Genomic DNA, 24,802 nt, shown 5'->3' with positions numbered 1-24,802 from the left:
GTTTAACGAGAACTGTTTCACACAGACACTGTGTTTCATGTTCGATTAACGCTTGTCACTGCCGTGTCAACTTTCATCGAATCAAAGCGCGAAAATAATTAACCGATAACGGCGGACGTGACGAAAACCAGCCCGTCGCCCGACGTTACCCTACGAATTTTAATGAACCCGTGACACGTCCGAAAAGGCAGTTCCGGTGCTTTGACACCAAAATAGCCGGTGAGTTTCATGGTGTATTTTCCTCATTACGCACCGGTGTCAATTAATTATAAGAGAATTAGTTCGGTTACATAAATACCTATAACCGATTACTACCGACGTATTATCGTGTTACAATAATTACTAGTCTGTCGAAAATCACGGATTATCTTACAAACTTACAGTATCACTTAAAAATTTATTTGCACAACAAAATGGAAAATTAAAATTTTTGTGTGGTCATAAACGAAACACAATCTTTTATAAAATTATTGAACCACAATGTCAAAATATGGATTGTGAGAAAAATACAAATTGATTGAGAAACTGGCTTACTTGCAGATAAACAATTTGGAGGCTTGTTCTCTGCGTACGAGGCAATGTTTAATAAAATACTTACTCGAAGATGCTGAAATTCTTCTCGAAGTTCTGTTTATTAAACCTGTCGCTCCACAGGCACTCGGCTCTGTGTCGAATCGATACCAGTCTCTGGCAAGTGTCACTGTAAACAGGCAATTTGCGGAGCAGAAGAAAACGCTCGAAATGAAACCAACGGATGATTTCACCGTAAGGATCGAGTCTCTGTAACTTGGACCTATTGTTTCTCGGAAAGTTGGCCCTATTTAAACGCGTTACAGAGTTTCTGGAAGCTCTCGTCGCATGGAAATGTTTTGTTATAGCGCGCGCTACTTCAAGACTCAACGCGGACGCTCGTGAAAGCAGACGAACGAAAATGAACTTGTTCTAGCTCTTAGAAAGACACCATTTTTTTATTACAACCTGCTGATTTCCATTCGCTGACTCGTTCTCATTCTGTTCAAGAAGGGACTTCAATGTTTCTTCTAGAATTTATTATTAAAATTATTTTCTTTTTAAGAATGATACTCTAACGAATGTTAAAAAACATCGATGTTTGAAGAAGAATACTAACAAATATTAAAATGGTATTTTTTTAAAGAACGATATTAACAAATGTTGAAAAATATTTTCTCTGGAAGAGCGACACTAACAAATATTTAAAAATATCGTCTCCTGAAGAACGACACTATAACAAATGTTAAAAAGTAAAATTGTTTAAATTCCGTTTTTTGATTAAGAGTACCAATTATTTCTGAAGGCTCGTTTGCAGAGGTAAGAGGAGTTTAATAAAGATTCCAGCGAGGAAATAGGAGACGAGTGTCAGGTGCGTCGCAAGCATGCACGCGAGACAATAGTAATTGAAGCGGTCCTCTGTCCAGAGGCGTATCTTGCGGACGCAGTACTCCGGCCACGATTCGAAAATCCGGCCGTGAGGAGAGAGAGAGCTATTTCCACCGCCTTGATGACCATACAAAAGAGGCCTGCCGAGACATATAGGTAGCTCAACAGGTAGCTCGGAAAGTGCCTTTCTCCATCCCCCGTTTCCCCACCCCTCCGCTCCTTTTATGCTCGACGAGCCTCCCTCGTGCCTACGCACGCACATTCCGCCCCTGGAATTGACATTTCCCAACGCAACCACCGCCCCTTGTAATTCCCACGCTGGAAACTTTCCGCGAAGAATTTACAAGGGCTTGCGTAACTGAAATAATGCCGGTGGACTTCGAAGTTCAGAGAAAATCACTCTCTTACCCTTTTAAAAAGCATTGTGCAAGAAGTATATTTTCGAGAAAGAATCGTTCCTTGATACTGACATTTTCCCGAAACATTTTTATGAACTCAAAGTAACATAATGGCAATCATCAGCGCCCTTGCCTGTCAAAAACGCTTAAAAACTTTACAGACGCGTAAGTTTTAAACCAGTGAATGCCTAAGATTAAAAACGTTTTTAAATTTTGCTCGCCTAAGCTGAAGTTCTTTTTATGTGTTTTGAAACATTATTCAAATACTTCAAATACTTCTTCAAATACGATTCATATAATCTCCAACAAAAAGGAACCACACAGGAGGGTTAACCGATTTCCAAACTTTTCGAATCTCACCGCTGGTCGATCAGAGTGAAGCAAAATAAGCGATTGGCCGTGTGTAGGATTGATTCGGTCCCGGTTGAGGAATCCGAGCGTGACACGCTCGATCTGGGACGAGGGGTAGAAAAAACCACCACCACTCCCTCACTCATTCTGTCTTTTTCTCGCGCTGGCACAGCTGGCCTCCTTGACGTTTCACGGATGCCCGGACACGCCCGTCGCAATCCGTTATTCGGCCAGGCATCGGCAGCGCGAATGAATATTCAATCGACCGTCGGAGCCCGCCTGATAACTGATAATCCCTCGCGCTCGAAATAGCCGGGATCCGCGGCGCTCTGAAAGAGGATTCCGGGAGGATCGCGGTTTACTCGATTGCCCCACCCACCCACTCGTTCTACTCGGACGATGAAATATGGATGCCTAACTGCCCCGATTTCCAATGGCTTCCCCCTAGCCAACAAGACCCGGTCTACAATTTGTAGAAACACCGACCGCGACCGACGGACGCGCCGCGAATTCCACAGCTGAGACGCAATTAACGCGGACCGTGCACGTTGCTCGACTGCGATGCGTTTTTCGACACCGTGCGCCCTCAGTGTGCCAGCAAATTGTATCGACGGTGTGAGGTATATTTTGGTTTGCCGTGGACTTTGTTCATCACCGTTACCATAACTATAGCCACTCTTCTGTGTGATTTGTCCAACACGTTTTCCGTTTCTGCAATTTTTTGGAACGAACATTTTTTGACAAATTTCAATAAACACAAACATTAACATAACCGAGAAGATCCAATACATCGAATAAATTGTTTGCAGCCTATAATCAAAATGTAGCCTACAATCAGATCCTCGATACAACAAACATCCTTCGCGAAACATCTTCTCAGACATTTCCAAGGGACCTCATCAGGCAAGTTTGTAGTTACTCGTCAATCGATCTTCAAAACTCGGATAAAACTGGAACAAAGATCCTTCGAAAGACCCGAGGATCTCCAGAGATACCTAAAAAGTCAGCACGTTTCAGTGAATCGATGACAGCGTTGAAAGTAGTCGCACGTCCCTAGCAATCATCATCACCGGGACGCTTCCGAGGAGCATAATTTCAGCCGACCTAGTGCCTATCTGCAGGCCTCAAAATCCCGAAGTCCTCCGCGTCTCCGGAATCCGGCAATCGATCATCTTTAGACATCAGCAGCAAGTCCCTGGCCATCTCCAGCAAGCCTAGATCCTGCCTGGCCAGCTCTTCGATCATCTGAATTCCGGTTAGCTTCCTGTCCTGGGCCAACATCTTCCCACACTCATCTAGTTTCATTGATCCAGACAGACTGTCATCGTCCTGGGACTCTATCACATAAGTTGCAGTCGTGTTGACGGTCTTCATCGACGTCTCGCTGGCCGTATTCTTCAGTATCGCTGCCTCTTCGTCAATATTAGCCTCTGTTAGGTCTGCGTCATTGTTCTTTTCAAGGATTCTGGGTTTCTCAATTTTCTCTTCGTCGGAAGATGACGAGGACTCGCTAGAAGATGAGTACAACTCCTTCTTGGATGTTCTTTCTATCCCGTCGACTCTGAAAGTGGTGTCTCCGCGAGAAGCTACGTTTGCGTCGTCGTCTAGATCCGATCTAGCAGAGCTGCAGAGATAAGACTGCAACAAGCTGCCGTCCGAGTTCTCCGTTATCTCCTCGTCCTCTGATTCGTTGCTAGACCCTTCGTCCTTGTACTCAGTGATCACCCTCTCCTGAGAGAACATCGTGGTTATAATCGTTTGCGTTCGACTGCAGAATCGATTCGATTGTTTAAACTGTCCTTCGTCTTTGTTACTTCTCGGAGGGGCGACCTTGGACTCTTTACTCTGCACGTTTTCCAGCGCGAGTCTACGGACTGCCAGTGACATTTTGTTGATCAGATCTTGGATGTAGGAGTGCATCGCGGTGTCGCCTTCTTCCTCCGTGATCTTGGCTGCTTGCTGGAGCTCTCGCGTGGCTTCTGCGAATCTTCCTATCTTTGCCAGGCTTTGACCTTGGGGAAGATGATGCTGATTAGTAGACTGCAGTTCCTTATGCTAAATAAACATTGCTGACACCAATTGCAGGAAAAATAGAAACTAGAAAAATACCCACATTAACTTTTATAAACAACTTTAAAAAAAACTTTATTTCTAACCTCTTAGGGAGGCCTGTCGCCTCTTGCTCACCTAGAAGAAGCTTCCCATGCAACAACCACTTGGTAGCGTTGACCTCCTCGGCAACCTCGATACACTTGGAGGCCATCTCCAGAGACCTGAGGTATTTCCCAGTCTCCAGGTAACACCTCCCGATCTCATGCCTGATCCAAGCAAGTGGTATCGGCTCCTTAAGGTGAGCAGCCAGGTGTTCCCAAGCTCTGGCCGCTGCATTTAAATGGCCAAAGCTCAAATGAACCTTGCCAAGTGTAACCAACGCTCTACAAAACTGCACAACATCTCCGGTGCTCTTTGACAGACGTATCAAGCGGGACACGCTGCACACAGCCCAGTCGTGTCTCTTCAGGGCCACGTGGATCAAAGACAAATAATGGTAGGAGGCAATCTGATAACGACTCGAGTCCTCTAGGTTCTCCGATACCATCAGCAACTCTTGCGCCGTTCTCATGGAGTCGGCCATCTTGCCGGACTTGAAAGAAGCCTGTAGGGCAGCAAGATATTCATCAGCAAGGTTGTTCAACTGTCGCAGCATCACCCTGGACCTCGCCAACTGGGTTTTCGAAGGTCGAGGACTGGGCAAAGTCTTCCACAGGCTCTTGTGGTCGTTGAAGTAGCTGGAAACGAGGATTTTAGACCTTGAAATGTCGGATAGAAGTGATTAACCCTTTGCTCTTGGAGATACTTTAGCTCCTGGAATCAAGAATTAATAAATAAGTTCTGTATTTATTCATAATACGCGCGCGATCACCATCGTTTCTACCATTCCAGAACATGGAAGACATTGTTCTGGATTTAATCTGAGGACACTCTTAGAATTAGTCTTCGGGATTGACAGGAGGATGTTAAAACAGGACTGGATCAGGTTTAGAGATTTCCTCTCTGCCCGGTGCTGTTTTCATCCGACGCGATCTAATTGAATCGACTGTTCCATTGAGATTAATATATTCGATCCTGGGAGCTTACGTTACATTCTTGCTGATACTAGTTGAGACTGTAAGCCACGACTGTATAGAACCTTACCCCGTCACTCCAGGTCGTTTAATCCCACCCCAAGACGCGTTGATGCTACCTTCGAACGTATCGGTGTCTCTCAGGCTAGACAGGGGATCATGCTACTCGATTATAGCGCGAAGGCTACTGTTCCGGTGGACCCAGAGGCGCCAGATGGGAGGGAGCACGAAAATTCAGGGGAAAAAAGTTACCCTCTCTCTGAAACATGCGCAACGGTGACGAAACGCGTCACGTGACCCGGGCCGCGACAGAAGCGTGGGGGAATAACATCGTCGAAGGGGGACAAAAATTCATCTGGCGACTCTGGATGGACCTTGGATGGGGTGCATTATCGTGATTGACTTCCTGGTTCAAAAAAAGATTTTCTGTTTTGCTACAGAACTTTGTCTTGAGGACATTAATTATTACTTTTCACATAAATGTTTCTGTTGACCCTCAATCTCACGAAATGTTTTATATATCTCACGAGAGGGTAATATCTCACCTTCACCCTCGATATAAATACAAGTAGATACTATTCGGACATCATATGACGATATGTATATTTTGATTTTTGAAAGAAACAATTTTCTCACATTTTTTAACGCGAAATAAATATGCAAATACCATACCTCAAGACTTCCGTGACGGAAGACACATTAGGCTTGCTCCTCAGCTTCTCGTTCGCCAAGATGGCGGCGGTTTCGGGGCAAAGACTCGCCATTAGCCGTTCCTCGGTCTTGATGTTCGCCGACGAGATCCTCCCCGCTGTTCTCGGAGGATTGTTGCACGAGTTTATTGTCGTTGTGGTTCGCATGGCCGCTACTCTATGACTGTTGTCACGGGGAAACAGATTCGCGGCCCGATGGTACACCACCAACGCCGACTCGTAATCACCGCTGCAATTTGCGAATTCGACGCTCGGAATTCGTCCGGCTAAGTGGCGGCCACCCAGCCAGCATCGCGCGACATCAACCCGCGATTAATTATGGCCGACCGACTCCCCTTTCGAGAAACTGCAGCGACACGGGAAGCAATTAACGAACGGGTTTGTCGCGAAATGCTCGCTGAACGGAGGAGATGCGATTGCTGGGATGCGAAACATCGCCGTGCTCGCGACGAATCTCGACATGATAAATAACCGACGATGCACGGAATTTTGCTGATAATCCTCGTAGTGTGTTCTCTGTATAATATTTTACGAGTGGTTTATTATCGTGTTGATTTGTGTTATGACTGCGGATTCCGCGCATCTATGACGAAAATTAACAGGAGAAACAGAAAAATAGTAAGTTTATTTAAGGAATTTAAGAATGAAGATGTACTTTGTCAAATGATTGGTATTATTAAAAGATATTATTTAAAGGACGAAAGAACTTTTTATTTGGCTCTTATTTCTTGTGATTGATGTAATAATATTTGTAGAGTATAGAGTGCTGAGTAATGTTTTCGCGCATTTAGGAACGACATGTACTCTGATATTAACTATTTTCTGATAACGCGGAGTGGCCGATTGACAAGGATAAATATTTACCGCAAACTAAACGTCTATATTAGGACAGTGGTTGAGTAGCTCCCAACTGTTTACGTTTCAGAACGTTGCCAAATATAGTTGTTATTGTTGGGCTAATATCGATAAGCAAAGGCTACTATTACTAACACTTTCGTACCTCGCAATCTTATCTTTAATAAATAATAATGATAATATTAAAAATCATAAATAAAAACAATCTCCAAGATTTAAACATAAAGAAGCTTTCTTTCATATTCGATACAACTTCACAATTTTCACATTTTCTTTAATCTCGGTTTTTGGTTAAAATTCCTCAAATTTCCAGTCGCCTGTTCAAATCCCCTGCCTCAAAGCTCTATTTCCACTTTCGAAAAAATTCTGTCCACGATTTTCACGAACGACGACATACTTTTCTTTTTGGATATTATATTTGTACCAGTCCCTGTAGAATTTTATGTTAACCTTGTTTCTCTCCATAAGCCCTGGGCACTCTTCTATTCAAATCTCCTGCCCCAAAAACCTATTTCTGCTTCCAATTTTCGTGGATGAAAGTGCGACATCGCAGATCTTTATTGAAATACAAATCTCTAAAACTGTTTGTACGAAATAAAATCAAAAAGAATTTCATCACAGTTTCGTCACACATCCCAAAGAAAGATAAAAACTGATGAAACAGTTTTCCACGCCTAGTTTCAAAAGACTGTTGTGAAATCCACAGTCTGGCGTTACATTGCCGCGTTCATGCTTATTTCCGTAAAACGTTGGTTAATCCCGACTCGCCAGAGGGCGGTTCTCGATCGACAGCGATCGCCGGAGGATCTAAACAACAGTTCGCGACCATAATTCCGCGGTTTCGCTGTATATCGGTGCTCGACGGATCGAACACAGAGGCCTTGTTCTGCGAAACTCGCACCGCGTCGTTTTAAACACGGCGCGACCAATTGGCGGACAGGTGAATGAAACGGCGACGTTAATGATGTCGACACGAGGAGACCGGTAATAGCGAGCGATAATTCCGTCTGTATAATTTCGACGATGAAATATAGTTGACGTGGGGAAGTTCGGCAGCTGGCGCACCCCAATTCGAACGGCCGATTAACCATTCATGAAATGGGTTTGCTCGCGGGAAACACCGTTTCCCGTGCACTTTTCTATAATTAATCGAACGTTCAAAAATTCTGACTGACGCGTAGCCTTCGAACCAATTTTTTCATATTCCGGCTGCGTCGACTGCCAATCATTGCAAATCAAAATTCTCTCAAGCCAAAAGATCTTTGTTCCATGAAAGAGAAACTTGATGACAGACAGTTTAGAATAATGTAGAAGAATAATGTAGTGTATTAAATAATGTATTGAATAATGTAATGTATTAAATTACGTACATAATTAATATATTCATCGTACGTTAATATGATGAATATGTTGTAATCGTTATTTATAATTTTTATGTGCAGGGTGTTACGAAATTATATATCACGGCTACCATAATGTGATTCTACACCTACGATTTAGTGGAAATTGACATAAAAAACTCTCCGCAAAATTGACCTTGACCTTGAAACTTAAGGTAAAAAAAACATTTTTTTGTTTAGTCGTGTTCTACTGGTCATAAGGGCCAACTTTGTGGGAGAAACCATGGGTCGCATCTCAACCGTTCTCTTAAAAAATTATGTTGCATTTCTTATAACTATTGCAGCTCTTAGGGAAATAGGAGTATCATGATTCTGATAATTTCATACCCAATGAGATAGCTTGCTGATGATACCCGCCGAATGTTATCATGCGAAATATTTTGATTGAGACGACTACGACTATATAGCTGATAGTTTTTCATATACATGTATAGTCTATCGTAAGCAAGCGATTGAGAAACATGCCTTCCAGAAAATATTTAAATTTACGGCATATGTTACGTGCCATTGACCAAGCAGCAGGGTATTACGTGTTAGCTCGGGAAATACAATAGAAATGTAGTGCGAATTAATGGAAGACGACTACGTCCAGCAGAAATTCCAGATCGACGGAGGATTCACCGGAAGAAACTAGAAATTTTTAACTGTTTTCCGTAGACTCCCGTAAATTTTGAAAATCCAAGTTTTAATGTTAGGAATCCACTGGTTCAAAAGTTACGCGTGAGTATAGGTTCTGTTCCATGCTAAATCTTGGTAGCATCTCGTCGAAATCTACAGGATTACATTTGAAAAAGTTAAAAATTTCTGGCTTCCTCAGATGAAGTTCAGCCATTAGTTTTTCTGAGAAATCTCAACTCGTCTATCCTCAAGTCTGACCTTAAATTTTTCCAATTGATAATCTCACCGTTCCAATTCAATTTTTCGGAAATGGAAGTTTTGTCCACTAAACTACGAAATGAAGGAAGAACACGAAACTCGTGCACAATGAAATATTTTATAAATACCGTTAAAACCGTGGGAAGCTCGCTGGATAATCGTCAGAATGGTCGGAGGGGATTAATCGGATTCGAAACGAAATTGTTGCAGCGACATTGAAATAACGTTACAGGAAGTTATTCAGATTCACGTATCGTTCGGCCGATGCGATCGCCGACGCGGTGGACGCCTCGCAATTAACTATGCAAAAGTGATTAAACGATACTGTACGGTCGGTCGAATAATTGAACCCGCAGCTCCAAAGGAATAAATTAATTCCGCTGATTAAATCATTAAAACCGCGCTGGAACAATACCAACCGAGACCGGCCGTATGCTGGGACAAGGTTCTACTCTGCCAGCGATAATATTATTTTACAGCGGGTACCGTGCTATTACCATTGCAACAGGCTTGCGCTTTTGCAATGTGAAGAAAGACCATTAGCTTCGTTCTTAACCGCTTAACGTTCCTGAGAAATAATTGCACGGGAGAAGTTAGGATAACGCCTGACCCATTCGAGTTTTTCTCGTTTGATTATCAGTAGATCTTTATGCAAAAGAAAAGCGTTCTACGTGAATGGCGGGACGTAAAAATTGCATAAATATGAATTTTTTCTTTTAATGGTTTCCACGAACCACTCTAATTAATTAATACTTGAATGCCGTGTTATTTCGAGAAAAATTTAATTTGTATGTGGAAGAGGACGTTTTAAGCAACGAAAAAGGGTTGAAAATTGTATAAATTGCATACCCTGGGATTATTATATCCAGAAAGGTTATTCAAGATTCGTCTTAGATGGTTTCTCCGGAGGAAATTCCGCGCAGAAAGAATACGAAACGCAGCGACTGCGACCTTAGGCAAGCAAAATTGTAAAGAATAAAAATCAAACATTGCGACGTTCGTGCATTCGCGTGGCATCGGATTAGCCTGAAAGGAAACCTGTCCTCCAGATGGAAAAGAGAATCGCTGAGAGGAAAGAACCGAGAAGTTAATTCGAAGGACGATGGTACCGTCATCAACATCTGCAACGCGAATGCGTTCGTGAATGCAGGAGACCGTCCTTTGCTGTAAACGCCCGGAGAAACTCCGCACTCTAAAAAGTTTTATGAAACGTGCAAAAATATTTGAATGGAAAAATTGTGGAATCAAGCAAAAAATTGGTCCGGTTTTTGAGACACCCTGTATTATACAAAGATTTGTATGCTGATATTCTATATCACTACTTTCCGTCAATGCATCAAGCAAACTTCCACCTTGTCTGTCTTCCCGTAAAATGATGTACAATTTCTTTTAATATTTTCCGAGTCATTGGAAACTAGAGGCTGCATGTATGCACAATGCACAGGTATCGATTCAACGCGAAACAGCACCAGTTACCAAGCCTCACGCTGATGGGACAGAAAATTGTCGAGGGACTACAGGTCCCTAGACAGAGCCTTGGTCCCGAGCGTGCAAATTCGCCAAGGTCGCAAAACATCCGTTTGAGGATCTCTTCCGTAGAGAAAAGGATGACAACCTCTCTCACCTGTGATAGAGCTGATCGGCCTCGCGATGCAGAGCTTTCGCGAGCTCTCTTCCGGTTTTCGCGTTATTCTTCTTCTGTTCGGACCGGGCACGGATCTCCGCTTGTTCCACCGCTTTCCTCACCTCGTCCAGGCCGCGCAGCTCGTCCTTGTGGCCACCGCTCGCGAGGACAGCCATCGATTTTCAAAGCTCGAACACGCACCGACGTCGCGCCTGCCTGAACTTCGTCGTGGACAATCAGACACGAACCTGAAGCTCTTCTCGTTGCGCGTTGGTTCGACGTCGAATATCGAACTGGGTCGTTTTCGAGTCGATAAGAAACCTGTCATACGAGCTGTTGATGCAAGCCGTATGATCATAAGATAAAGGTGTCAACCACCTTTTTTGTGTTCATAGCATATAAAAATGTACGAATATAAATTTATAGTTTCACACAATCTAATGATAACTTTCTTATAACACTAAGTGCAAAAATACGCTTTCTAAAAATGTTTTGTCATTGATAACCGCATACATACAGCCGCCATGTTTATTCTTCAACCGCCAATGCACTAAAACCACCACTGTAACAGGTTTATAGAGAACGTGGCTGGCTTCGAACTTTCTAATGGACTTTTTCAAATGAAATTTTACAGTGCAGACATTTGAACATATAACAACCACTATACAAGCTTCGTCCATCAAGCTGTGGTGTTTGACCCATTTAGGACCCCCATTCCAGTCTATCCACCATTTTAAGATTATATCCTACCAAATCCATTCATCCATCTTTATCTCACCTAACAAATCTTTGACAATATTTAATGGACTATATACTCTCTTAAAACGAAAGGTACATCCATAGTTTCCACGTCAGTACATTTATCATTGTAAAATTATAAATCCACCAAATACATTCATTAATCTTTATTTCAGCCAGCAAATCTTTAACAACAGTTAATGGACTATACACTCTACAGACAGGAAAGCATAGAAAACAAAAACGAATTTCCCAGAAGCAAGAAATAAATTTCGAAGTAAATGGACCGTTCGAAGAAAAAGAATCGTTTCAACGACTGAGAACTAATACCGGGAGCCACGTGCACCTGCGTTCAAGTGCAAACATTTACCAGGACGAGAACTTCGGCAACTTTTACCGCGACATATCGATTACGAACAGCCCCGGTCTTCGTCCTCTCGGTTAATTATAAAGCATCCGACCCGACGGAAGACTCTAAACTTTTCCAATAGAGCGAATCTAATTTTCTGCACTGAACTTCTTAGGGGCAGATTTGATGATTGAGCTTTTGAAGCTGTTGAGAGGGAGGGGAGGAGCTTCGAGCTTTCGATTTAACGGTTCGCGGGCAGGCAACGGACAAGTTATCCCATTAAGAGAGATTTTCGTGTGATAAAGTGTCCGTTGCACGGTGTCAGAAAGTGAATAAGATAGGACATCTTGTCCTGTTCCCGCGAGAAATCCACTTTGGCAGTGCCGTGGGAGGTGTTCACTCCCACTGTTGAAGACACTGCTAGCTTCTTGGCTACTTGGAACAGCTATTTCCTTTGAACACACGCAACTTCAAGATTCAACCCGCACAAAATATTCCTGGCGACGCACCTGGTCTCTTTATAGTTCGCAATACACCTGGACATTCCTGTTAGCTCCTTTCCCAACGTCCTTTGGTCTAACTCGTCGTATACAGATTATCCTCTTAGTAGCTCGTCTATTTGGACATCCTCCGGGGCTCTATTATACTATCCTTCAAAGATAGTTACCTTCTACTCGGAAGAGCTGTTTCCCTTGAAGAAACGCGACTTCGTTTATGGTAGGACGAGCTAGCGGGTCAACAAGCTCCCAACCAGCCCGGGTGACTGAATGGCCCTAAAAGTTTAATTGCACGACGTGTAAAACTTCGTTCTCCCTGTAACTTCAGCAGTTTCCTTTAACTAAGATGGCACGAGCTGCGAGTACACCGTTCTCGCGTTCCTCCATCAGGACCCCATCAATAGCTACTACGGTTGCATCGGGACAAGATAAAGATGCAGGTTCTTCGTCTTCGAGTTGATGGAACGTGGTCTTCCTTTCGACTAGCTACACCTTCAACAAGATTCTCCTGGCATCCTTTTTAGGGTACTTGAGAGGATATTGAACTCTCCATCTTTAAGCTCTGTTCCGTAACTTGAACCTAGAATTGCAGTTCGATTCTTTGGAGCTAATGCGACTTGGGCTCTTTGTAGTCGACGTTGCACCAGCTGAGTTAGTGCATCGACTCTTTGTAGATCGTGATACTTCTAAAGACCAATTTCTAGCTTTCTTCTAGGGTTCTTAGGAGATTACAGGCAGCTTTATTGAATCGACAGAGTCTTCAGCAGTACGGAAACTGTGTTGCATCAGAGCTACTTTTCATTGACCTAATTCATTGAAGTCAATGTATCCTGGTCTCTCAGTAGCTTATGCTATACCTGAAGATTTTTCTTAGCTCCTTTACAACATACTTGGAGGACAATGTATCCTAATCTCTTCGTAGCTTGTGTATATCTGAGCAGCCTGGTTCCTTCATTAATCCATCGACGAACTCAACAACAGAAAAATTCTAACAAGCCAATAAAGACTCTCAATCAAACTCATTGAAGTCAATATAACCCGGTCTGTCCTTCGCCAGCTCATACTTAGCCAGGAACGCTACCCGAGCTTCCCTTTCAGGGTCCTTCGAAGGTCTCGGCATAATACTAATCCGTTTACAAGGGAACCTGTACTTCTTATCAACAGGCTTGCAACCAGGCATAACTGACAGTCTCCGATGAGCAGGAACAGTGTCCATACTCCTCCATAGATAATCAACATCAGGTTTCATATCATCCGGCATTAAATCAAGGATCAACTGCTGCCTCGTGGCGATTGGATCCTGTTCCATCATCATCTTGTCCATGTCAGTCTCATCGATCATGTCCAGTATCCACATATAAAATTCGCATAAGAAGTCCAAGCCTAATTTCTTGGCACTACCTAGTGCCAACACTGCAGCTTCTTTCGCTTCGTTTCGGTAATTTTGGGAGATCTCGATGCGGAGGATTAAGTGTTGAACGTTTAGGACCCATTGCACGCTTTCTGCTTCCTCTCCCATGTCTTTGGCCTTTTTCGCGTAGAATCTGGCTAAATCGAAGCGACGGATGTCGATGAAGAACTTGCAGAGCTCATGGAACAACCAGGCGAGCTCCAAAGGTTTCGACGCCATTGCTAATCTCCTGAGAAAGCAAAAAGTATAGGGTTAAAGATTGTTCAACGGAGAATTCTCCTACCGGAAGCGGAGCCTCGCTTTAACAAAATTCATCCGGAGCAAACGAAGGGGATAAAGCGTAACGGTGGAATTACGACTGTCAAAAATCCCGACCCAGTTTTCGGTCATATTCTCGCAAACCATAAATATCTTCAGGCTTTGCGTCCCGAAAGTTCATCCGACAGAAAAAGCGCCGGTGGAGCGCTTTAGCCGTGTGCTCGAACTTTTCGAGCGCCGCGCCAGGTCGATCGACTCGCGAATAGTTCCCAAAAAGATAGGTGTCCAGGCTCTTACTTGCGAAAGAGTCTAAGCGCCTCTTTGCCACTATGCGGGCAGACCCAGGCGATGTCGCTGTCGCGAGGCAATTCCGCTACTCGTATTCCCAAGTGATGCTTCACGTAGGTTTTTATCAGCTCCCTGCTTTTTAACCGCCTTAAGTCCCTGGTATCGATGTACGCCCATGCGACCATGTTGTAGACAGCGTCCAAACACTTCTCCTTCAAAGGGAACATCTTCAGGGAATGACCGTCGAACTTGTCTTTCACCCGATCGACCATACTGGGGGACAGAAATTTCGTATGGATCATTGAAAAGCACACAGTGCACTGACGAAACTGTATTTTTTAGGACGCGTCAGTGGAGAGTGATCAGTATTTTATCCGAAGCAACTTGAAACTGCTAGATAAATGTTTCGAACGACTTCTTCTAAAGCCCCCAGCAAAAGATGACGATGGAAGGTACTTAGTTGATGATTTGCAATCGATCCAGAACAATATTACTTTCACTTAATCTTATTTTTCCTGAACTCAAAAACTTTTTGAATGCACTATCTTCCCTGATGAATAAAAACCATAGAAACCAGATAGACTACTCATGAGCTCATCTAGTTATCACTTACAATTAACATCTCCCTCAAACACTGATCCACTTTCAAACCAAACAACTCAACAAGTACAAACTTAAGATACTACTCCATCGACTCACTGGAAAAAGGTGACATAATCTTTCCTTATCCTCAGTTTGTGAAGATGATGCAGCAAGAAGTCTGCTTCAATGATAATAAGGTTCTTCCTCAATGCCTTCTCCGATTCAAGCATCTGTTTGTGTCCTTTCGGAATAGCTCTTCTTCTGAAGAGGAACGTGTACAACGGCCTACGCATTCGTAGGATATGCAACCTACTCATGGCCCTCTTATAATTGTTCGTCGCGTGATAAAGTAACAGGCCGACCGATCTCTTGTTCGGATGGTCTACTAATTCTGGCTTATCCGACACATATTGCAAGAAGTCCTTGTCCCAGGCCAATCGGCCTAGATACAATTTCGTGATATAATTTTGCAGCTTTCTGATCTCCGCTTCTGCTTGAAGCTGGGGGTCGTCGACCTTGAACCTGGCTTGTTCCTCGTCTATGTCTGTAAATACCGAAAGAGTTAGTACTTCCGTTTTGTCAAATTCAGTGAAGATGAAAAAATGAAAATTAGAGCAGTATGCATAAGGAACCTATCCGATCTTATTGTTCGACGAATTAATTCTAAAAAGATGAAGGTAGCATACGCAACGAAGTCTGTAAACACCTGATGGTTTGTTGCTACAAAACACTTCAAACTTCAACTTAGACAAGCATTGTGAAATGATAGAATACAAGTACCAAGAATTTATGAAGCAGTGAAGCTCGCAGCATCGAAGTATTAAAAACTTCAACGCCAAAGAACAAGTTAATTCTCCTTTTGCGTTTCTCGGAAGCCCTCATTAGCCACCGGCTATGCAAATCCGGCGAACAATATTTGTTAATAACACACGCGAACCAGATTGCAGCCAGATTGCGGAAGATTAAAGCATGTAACGAACAACATTAAGTTGTAACGAGCTTTTTCGTGGGGAAGTCGTTCTCGTAACCGGGACGTCGAGTTACAGTCCAATTAGTCCGCCTGAACAGGAAGTTCCAAACGGTGACGGAACTAACTTTGTTAGCCTCGAGGGCCAGATTCGCCGGAAAATGAAAATCGGTAAATTAGAAAATTAAGTATGGACTTAGAAATTAGTTCACCGCGACTTGCGGGACGCCATAAAAAATGTAGCAGCAACCTAATGGGCTCGTTTAATGCATTTTTGATGACTTTCGCGTTTCGATGACCCACGAAAATTTCAACAAAACCTATCTCGGAGGGCGAAACACCTAGAATTTTTGTTTTTAGCGAGATCGCTAGAAAAATGGGAATTTTTCATTGTTAAAATATGTGACAGAACTTATTGGTTGCTATCACAATTGATTGGACACCCTTTGTTTTTGGCCTCTTTTACAAAATTTAGAACAAAATCTACATTAGAGTGTAGAGACTGTTAGTTTGTTATTATAATTAATAATGAAAATCGGCGAAAGGTTACATCTTTCACAAGATCAATTAATCTAGAAAACAGAGTTAGAAAATCAATAGCTAATGTGTTTCCTTGGTCCACTGCCACTTTCAATTAGCTGCACACCATGCTGTCAGCCTCTTTGTTATCCTATTTCATCCCTTAACCCCTTCAGTATCAGTATATCTGATACAACTAGTTAGTTTGCCATATTGGTAATCGACAAAAAGTGAATTCATTCACAATGTCTGAGAAACCTAACTAAAAAATCCTAATTCATCCCCCAACCCCCTGACCAAGATCTAATTTTGAGAGTCAGCTGCAGTTTTCCCGGCTTTTTACCAGCCAGCTCGTCCACTTCCTCCTTCAGCTTCTCGATCATCATCTCCCGGTGTTTTTGAAGGTCCCGTATCCACGGCGAAAGAAGCAACAGTGCCTTGGGATGGGTGTTCTTGCCCACGCAGTCCTCCACGGTCTGGGTCCCTAGAAGGATGCCCCTCTTCAACGCATTTGTTTGACGCTTCTTATAGCCCTGATAAGCATGCACCATGCTGAACTCGAACTCGCCGACTTGGAACAGGGTCGCCAACTGCATTTGCTTCACGTGAGAATAGGTCGGATCTGAAAAGTAAATTCTTGAGTAGACATCTATCAATACTATGGACACATTCCGAAGTGCAAAGAATATAGCCTACCGATTTTGATGCATTGCTTCGTAGTCGCCGTAGCTCTGATGTACCTAGCATAATTGACCTGGGTCCTACAAAGGCCTAGATATGTCCTGAGGTCCTTGTCCTGTCCCTGCTGAATCGCCTTCGCGAAATAATACTCGGATAGATTATACTTATTCAGTCTAGCCAAATAATATCCCCATTCCCGATATGTGATGCCGTCCCTGAAGAATATGGGCACCACGTCCTTTGAGGTCGCCATTGTCTCCGGCCCGATCAGTGTCTGAAGGATGAGCGAACTTCCTCGTAAAGTCTGCAAGAATTCGCAACGGTGTCCGATACCCAGGGACGCTTAACTTGGTACGCGGTTCGATCTATAATTCAGGAGGTCGATAGACACCCCGAAGGAGTTCAGTGGCTCCCTTACACTCATGAATTTTGCACGGTGGTGTCCGGAAACGGGATTCCTTTATATTCACATCTTTACCGAAACTGACGCCCCCTTTTCGCTTTGATCGACACCGAAACGAACTTTGCTCTTCTGCAATCCTCGGCTGACTTCTTGACTGACAACGATGCACTTCCGATGCGTTCACTGACCTGAAGTTGCTGGTATCAATGCAGACGACATTTCATTCGATGATGGTTTTGTGGACTGTTGCAGAACTGATTAACTTTAATAATATAATTATATCATTTTCAATTATATATAAGCGAATCTAATAATTTAAATTTAAAAAATTATCCACGATAATTAGAATTAATAACCGAGTCCTTTTCCAGGCCATTGAGGCTAAAAATAAACTAAACTAACTAACTCTATCGTTTCATTTAAACAAATAATGAATTCTTAAGAGAGAAGATAAAATGGGAAAAGAATATGGTGAACTTGGACATCGGTAGGTGGGAAGAGAAGATACATTAATATGTGAAAGCATATAGAAGAATTGAAGGATTTTCGTAATTTCCAGTGTCGGAAATTTTCAATTTTGCGCCGCCTCCGAAAAGATTGTATTGTATTTAAGTTCGTGTGTATTCACATAAATTAAATGGAAATTATTTCATACTTTTTAGTGCGTTTTTTCGAAGTCGGTTTAATTTTTTTTTTATAAAATTTTTTTGTTTTCACTTTTTAGTGGAACGAGCAGAATTTGTATAACACCGTAGAATGGTTTTTCGGTCTTATTGGTTATTTGCAATAAAAACCGCAAAGAATGAAAAAATGCAAAATTTGTTTTCACGGGACCACCCCGGGGACATACTCTACAAGATGCAAAAGCGTACCATCTCGGCGTAATCGGTGAACATACATAGAAAAAAGCGAAAAGAAGGCACATACAGATCGAATTGAGTAACCTCCTCCTTTTTCGAAGTCAGTTAAGAAGTGATAAATGATCTTGAAGTGACCTTCTATATATTTAAAACAAAGTTTCAATGACTATGAGGTTCAAGAATTAACTTGTGCTGCTAATGGTACAGTTCCATAAGACTAACAACATCAACACAGTCTACAGAAGCAAACAGCGAATATGCCACGCAATGGGTTCAAATCTAGATACGAGCAACATGGACCAAACAGAACCATAAGCTGGCTCGCAGTGATGTTTGCAGAACTGCATAAACGTCTGATAGTTCATTAGGTCGACAAGGCGATCCCCCTAACTGGACAAATTCGCAGGAATGTCGCGATACAGCTGAGAACGCTTCCCTTAAATGGTAACTCGCGTCACGGAACGCGGCGTGAGTTCGCTTCTGCCATAGTCAATTAGTGTTTCGCAAGATCCAGAGTACAATATTGGCAAAGTATTTAGGGGAAGAAGAGCGTGCTTCCGCTCGGTGTTCTTTGAGCCTTGCCTCGCCTCGAGATCCAACAGGCCGATCGTAATCCGCTTTCGGCTCTGAAATACTGTCGCGCACGTAAAGCTCCTTGTGGCATTAATTGTCACGCACCGGGGGAAGGATTATATTGGAACGACCGAGGCGATTTTGCGGCTGCCAAAGTTCTTCCCCTGGCTGTCGAAACAGCTCTCGAAACTTTTTGTTAACGGTACCGCGAAATTACTATTCCTGGGATCCAGGGATCTTTCGACTTTCTGAACCATTAGCAAAGCGCGAGTCCTTTAACCCTTGAACGCTCCTCGGAAACAGTTGCGCAAGAGATCCCGAGTTAATCCTTCGTGTTTCGTTTCTGCTTTTGCTTTAAATTAATGAGTGGCGATTCATATATAATTGTATAATACATTTTAAGGAAATGCATTTTATAACATTTTGCAGAGAGAACGACATGAAAGGTTTTACGGAATCTTTGAACAGCTGCGTTTTTGTTTTACATGATCAATTTCTGAAAGCGATATAAAACAACGTTCTCCAGGAGGAAATGAATGATGCTTTAGCGACAGCAGTGCAACAGCGAATAAGCAATTAGAACCGGCCTCGCATGGAAACGCTGAAAATTCAAAAACAGACACGCCACTAACCCAGCAACTTCGTACAACTCTATTTCCGCCGTTTCCCCTATTTTACATTCGTTCCCTTGTTTTCTGCGACTGCAAGCGGCTCTGTGGTTGCATAAAACCGCGCTGTAAAACGGCTACAGGCAAAAACGATATATTATAAAGCGGAGAGAATGGGTTAATAGCTCGCGAGGGACATCGGACAATGGCTGGGGCCGGATAATACGAATACATGGCGGAATTTCGTTTCTGTTTCAGAGATTCTGGCCAGTGCAGCGGCCGTAGGGGGATTTAATATAGAGCATAGTCGAGCGATCGTGGACCATTGATCTAGCTGTGCCCTCGAGATGCGGTGATGGCTCTGCTAAACAGATTCGCGCAGCTGCCTGACAACAATGGCACGCGGGTCTTCTCGTTCATCGTCACCAGGACCGTGATACGTGACCCCACAAGAGACGTCACCAGCAAGGAGCTCGTCTGCGGCTTCCAACGATGGTCCGTCAAGTTCTCGCAGGGCAACAAGGTGATCTGAGACATCCTCGAACCCGATTCACTCCGTCCCCATCGCTGAAACTCTTCTCAGCTAGCCGTAATACCACTGAATGACAAAAATTGAAACAACTTGTTTCCTTATACAGCTTAAAAGAACCTGATAAGCGTGAAACAAAAAGTAAACTTATTGTCAGCTTCAAACATTATTGATAACTTAGTTTTGCATATTCATATTTGTTTGAACAATTCAGGATACTTGAAGGCATCACATTAATCTCGAGGTTAATAATTTCTTCTGGGTTCATTATTTGCAGAATATAAGACAGAAATAAAAATTGTTTCTTTTATACAGGATGTCCTAAAAATGTTGTATTTCCTTGAAAGAGGTGATTCTGAAAGTTACTTCAGGAATCAGCTCTTTCAAGGGAGTACAACATTTTCGGGACACCCTGTACAATAAAGTTGGATGGCTCTTTACATTTTCCTCGTACCTGAGAAACGATAATTCCAGTGGAAGGAGGTGTTCATTAGACTGTAATAAATATGGAAAGCATCGGAGAGTCAGTCGTCCGTGACACGGTTGAAATTCAATTAACGACTACCGACTGCTTTTGTAAATACAGATGCAGGAACACGGCTCGGCACGGCCCGGCCCACACAGTGAAATATGCAGCGATTAACTCGGTAATTGAACAACGGTCATATCGGGGAATTAATGAACCCGCCAATGATAATCTGCCATCGAGAATAGCAACTGTGCGTGGCCGGTTGCCGTCCGAAATAAAATCGCTGACGTTGGACTCGGTCCTGCCAATAAAATTAACGTTCCAAATACATAATCTCAATCTTACAAAATTGATTACAACAACGCTACATTAATGTCTCAATATATGTTAGAGATGTGCACAATATTTGTCAAATATTTATGAATTGGCTATTATAAAACGTGCAACAAAATTATTTTCTTCGAGATTTTTTTAATAGAATTTTCACTAGAACATTCGTGACATTTTTCTGATTAAAATGAGTCTAAACATTACACAATTCGCGCAGTATAATTGCCTGTTTAATTTACGAGAACGAGTGTACCTCGATTATCCGAACCGATCTACAAGATGCACATTTTAGACTTTCATTACGAGCTCAAATAACAAATTTTTGTATTGAGACATTACAGTATTGTTGCACATTGACCTCCAAGTCCCTCAGAAGCAAGTTTACCAACTGTGAGCTAAAGGCATGCTTGTTTTCTGCATTGCGAAGATGCTGGGCGCGTACTTGGTGTGGCGAAGTGCCTCGAGGAACCTGCGGGTGTACGTGGACTTCACGTTCACCCTGCTGAACCGGCAGCACTTCTCGATGAACGAAGGCTTCTCGGGCAAGCGGGTCAAGTTCACGTGCGAGGCGTCGGCCCAGGGCAAGCGGAACTACATCTCGGTGACGGACCTCTACAACCGGAACTTCGTCGACACGAACGGCGAGTTCCAGCTAGAGCTGGCGATATCGAACGTGAGGACTGTCTACATGACCGAACTTAACATCGCCGACAAGACCAAGTCGTTCAAACTCGAGACCGATTATTTCGCGTTCGACGGGTTCGACTGGAACCTGGTGGTCTACCCGCACGGGAATAAGGATGCGGCTACCAGAGCGGAAGGGTACCAGAGCCACATCAGCGTCTATCTGATGAGATACTCCGGCATCCATCATCACTGCCGAGTCCGGTATAGCGTCGCTTTGGGAGAAGGTGACCGTAGGATCGATTCCGGACCGATCGAGGACCTGTCCGACGCGGAAGGCTGCAGCTTCGGATGGCATCCGAAGGTCAGGTGGTCCGAGATCGCACACAAAGGCGTGGTCAGAGTATCTCTGGAAATGGTCGAGGCTAGGACCATCTGCGAGGTAGCTGTACTAGCTTGCGGGCCCGCACCTTTGCCCCCAGCGTCATGTTATGATAGAGATGAACAGGCCTGGACCCTTAGAGCAGATCTACACTCGGACACCGTCAGGCTACATCTGGTCTACAAGGACATCCATAACGTCCCGCGAAATCATCTGAGGTTCGTTGATTTATTACTCTCATACCTTAAATCTCTGATAGCCAGTCGTTAATCGAAGGTGTCTCTTCTGATCCTCAGGTACGTCAGCTGGTCAGCATACCTGTTGCAAGACGAGGAGCCTATCAGCCTACCCGGTGTACCATTCAGCCGTTACTACGCTCAGGAACTCGTGGACGAGGGTATAATTATGGAGACAAACCTGGACACGAACGCGGTGAAAGACAACCAGTCGTTGTTCCTGACGGAGGATGGTCAGCTGAGAATCCGTCTCGAATGGAACGAAAGCCACTTGCTGTTCCAGGCGACCTACCATAAGTACGACGACGTGTGTCGCATCCACAACCTACAGATGCGACGGGAGATCGCCTCGCTGCAGGCGGACAACTACAGTCTGGAGAGGCAGCTGTTCAGCTATCAGAAAAGCCTTGCGTACGCCCAAGCGCAACAGCAGGAGCAACAGCAGAACCAGAACCAGCAACACCACAGTACCCCCAGCCATCAGTCGCACTTGGAGAGATCCGCGTCGACGGACACCGAATATGCCTGACAAGTGGAACAACAGAGGAACGAGCAGCAGCAACAACAACAGCCGCAGCAACAGACGCCGGTAGCCGGTGCCGGTTGCCGGCGTCAGTTGCCGATCGTGCAGGAGAACGACCGTCGCGTCCATCAGAACCTGGTGCGAATGATGGACCGACGGTTGAGCAACGTGCAGCTCCAGCAACGGCTCTACGAGACGGACGAGGGGGGCCAGCAAAGGTACGGGGACGGTTCACCGAGGTCGAGCGTCCTCGAGCATCATCATCAGGAGCAACATCGACGGAGCATCGTGCAGCAGCCGAAGTCGGCCAGGTCCAGCGTGGGCAGGTCGGACAGCGCCTCGGACCGTGGGGCAGATCGTTACGCCGGCTATTATTTGGGGTACGTCGGTCAGGCAGCGCACAAAAGACGTAGGACCACTTTCTGGGAGACCCTGACGGGTCTCGTGTGCTCATTGGGCGCTTTGGCTTCCAGGGCTGCCAAGATGGCCACCAGACGGGGAGAGCCACTCTGAAGAATCGCATACCCGCGGACCAGTGGACTGGCGCGAGAGACCGAGAGATACCCGCAAAACCGAATCCGGATGATCACCGAACACGCAAGTGATGACCAATGATGTGATCGGGTTGTGTGACGGAGTGAAGAGTGAGGAAGGAAGGAGGAAGACTGGAAGGAAGAAGGGGATGAATCGTCGTCGCCGATCAAGGATTCGATGTTTTTTGCACCGGGCCTCCCCGGTGTGCCGTACTCTATCCGCGTCACACCAAGCATCTCTCTCTCTGTCTCTTACACTCTTATTATACTTACCACACACCGATCGAGTTCTATTGACGATCCCCGAAATCAAGCGACCCGCTACAATCCGGGTACGAGTGTCGCGAGTTTTACGAAGTATATATGCATATATATATATATATATATATAGATATGTATGTGTGTGTGTGTGTGTATATATATATGTATAACGGCGGCCCTGGGCGAGAGAAGCGCGGGCGAGACGATGTTGCATGTTTTGCGTATAGAGGCTACCGGGAATAGAAGAGAGAGAGAGAAGCTCTCCCCCTAACAGCGTTTATGCGCGGAGAGACACACACACGAACTGGCGGTTCCTTTCTATTGCGCGGGTGCTGTATACAAGCCCGTGGAACACGATTCTACCCCGATAATTCTCGACAATACGACGAACAGAAGCGCGACAACGGAGAGCCAGCGGGACGATGACGGTGTCGAAGATGATGCTGATGATGCTGATGATAATGATGATGACGATGGATGATGCGTCGTGTATTGTCCGGGGACAGCCGATTGATCACTTTTGTCCAATTTGTTTCGCTGACCGGAGTCCGAGGGTGGCGAACGATCATGCTAGTAGACGAAGGACAGCACCTCCGTCTCGATACAACTGACACGGAACCAACCAGAGAACACACCTTTTGAGCAGAGAGCAGAGATGATCATACTTTTGTTCAGCCTCCGGGAACCACGGAAGAGGGAACAAGACGGCTCCGACCTCGGTGATAATCGATTTACGGATGACCGGTCGAAACTTCACACAGAAACACGCATTATTACTACACGTATTATTATTATTATTATTATTACTCTTATTATTATTATTACTATTATTATATTATTATACTACATACCCCGGTTAGGAACCAGAGAGGGCCTCGACGGATATACATACAAAAGGGGAGAGAACCAAGCGATTAGGATTATCAGAGATCAGACCAGTCTCGTCCAAAATACCCTCGTTTTCGATTCTACACGTTTAACAAACAAAAAAAAAACCGAACACGGATACGATTCTATCTACTTGTCAATTTACTAAAAAAAAAAAAAAACAAAATACCAAACGTAAAAAGAGAAGAAAAATTACGGAAAAAACAGAACGCAAACAAAATACCTATTTTCCTCTAAAGACTTTTTTCACCTATCGTCTGCGAAAACTTCTTTGATAATAATGGATCCGTTGCGGCGTAGTCGCCGCAGACTCCGTAAAGCAGCGTAAATTTATCCGTAGTATGTACACATCACTAAAGAAAAAAAACGTGTTAAATGAAGAAAAAAATAAATAAATAACATGATATGAATTAAATAAACATACATAGAATACAGTCGATGTTACATAAACGAAAGTAGGCGAACCGGAGGGGCGCGTTGTTCGATCTCGTCGCAGAGCGATTCACGTGGTGTACAGGCAGGCGTCGGTGTTCAACATTGCGAACATTCGTTTTCG

At 44.0% G+C, this 24,802-nt stretch overlaps 3 protein-coding genes and 1 long non-coding RNA gene across 5 annotated transcripts in view; 2 read left to right on the top strand and 2 right to left on the bottom strand.

The window, feature by feature from the left end:
• LOC143210869 (uncharacterized) overlaps positions 1 to 22,713 on the top strand; it is a 156,621-nt gene extending 133,908 nt beyond the window's left edge. Inside the window, exons 3-5 of the mRNA XM_076428108.1 lie at positions 19,730 to 19,994; positions 21,227 to 22,023; positions 22,102 to 22,713. Coding sequence (XP_076284223.1) covers positions 19,827 to 19,994; positions 21,227 to 22,023; positions 22,102 to 22,570 — 1,434 coding nt within the window. The 5' untranslated portion in view covers positions 19,730 to 19,826 and the 3' untranslated portion in view covers positions 22,571 to 22,713. The remainder of the gene's footprint in view (positions 1 to 19,729; positions 19,995 to 21,226; positions 22,024 to 22,101) is intronic.
• Positions 1,151 to 6,696, bottom strand: LOC143210868 (uncharacterized). Of its 2 annotated transcripts, none has more exons than XM_076428106.1 (3): positions 5,945 to 6,696; positions 4,335 to 4,936; positions 1,151 to 4,159 (listed from the first exon to the last, which is right to left on the bottom strand). In XM_076428106.1, exons 1-3 carry the CDS (start codon positions 6,127 to 6,129, stop codon positions 3,252 to 3,254), a joined length of 1,695 nt encoding a protein of 564 aa, XP_076284221.1. In that variant the 5' UTR covers positions 6,130 to 6,696; the 3' UTR covers positions 1,151 to 3,251. The 2 variants fall into 2 exon arrangements, with proteins under 2 accessions (XP_076284221.1, XP_076284222.1); XM_076428107.1 differs by having other exon boundaries at positions 4,335 to 5,012; positions 5,945 to 6,079.
• On the bottom strand, positions 11,509 to 17,891 carry LOC143210867 (outer dynein arm-docking complex subunit 4-like). Its single transcript, XM_076428104.1, has 5 exons — positions 17,043 to 17,891; positions 16,690 to 16,968; positions 14,978 to 15,404; positions 14,288 to 14,551; positions 11,509 to 13,961 (listed from the first exon to the last, which is right to left on the bottom strand). The coding sequence occupies exons 1-5, from the start codon at positions 17,278 to 17,280 to the stop codon at positions 13,331 to 13,333; spliced, it is 1,839 nt and encodes a 612-aa protein (XP_076284219.1). The 5' UTR covers positions 17,281 to 17,891; the 3' UTR covers positions 11,509 to 13,330.
• On the top strand, positions 22,577 to 24,412 carry LOC143210872 (uncharacterized). Its single transcript, XR_013009346.1, has 2 exons — positions 22,577 to 22,944; positions 23,038 to 24,412. It is a non-coding gene; the product is annotated as an uncharacterized LOC143210872 (long non-coding RNA).
• The last annotated feature ends 390 nt before the right edge of the window (positions 24,413 to 24,802 follow it).

The sequence above is a fragment of the Lasioglossum baleicum genome, chromosome 7 (assembly GCF_051020765.1).
Source record: "Lasioglossum baleicum chromosome 7, iyLasBale1, whole genome shotgun sequence".
NCBI classification, from domain to species: Eukaryota; Metazoa; Arthropoda; class Insecta; order Hymenoptera; family Halictidae; genus Lasioglossum; species Lasioglossum baleicum.
Note: the sequence above shows the minus strand (reverse complement) of the source record. Positions and strands in the feature narration are given on the sequence as shown.

What these genes read in the sequence shown, in the direction of transcription:
- LOC143210868 (XM_076428106.1), bottom strand. Translation starts at nt 6,129, where the DNA reads ATGCGAACCACAACGACAATAAACTCGTGCAACAATCCTCCGAGAACA. An exon ending in TCCGTCACGGAAGTCTTGAG is followed by an intron (nt 4,937 to 5,944) that starts GTATGGTATTTG and finishes CCTCGTTTCCAG; the next exon opens with CTACTTCAACGACCACAAGA. An exon ending in GCATGGGAAGCTTCTTCTAG is followed by an intron (nt 4,160 to 4,334) that starts GTGAGCAAGAGG and finishes ATCTTCCCCAAG; the next exon opens with GTCAAAGCCTGGCAAAGATA.
- LOC143210867 (XM_076428104.1), bottom strand. Translation starts at nt 17,280, where the DNA reads ATGGCGACCTCAAAGGACGTGGTGCCCATATTCTTCAGGGACGGCATC. An exon ending in GAAGCAATGCATCAAAATCG is followed by an intron (nt 16,969 to 17,042) that starts GTAGGCTATATT and finishes TTTACTTTTCAG; the next exon opens with ATCCGACCTATTCTCACGTG. An exon ending in GCGCTTAGACTCTTTCGCAA is followed by an intron (nt 13,962 to 14,287) that starts GTAAGAGCCTGG and finishes TTGCTTTCTCAG; the next exon opens with GAGATTAGCAATGGCGTCGA.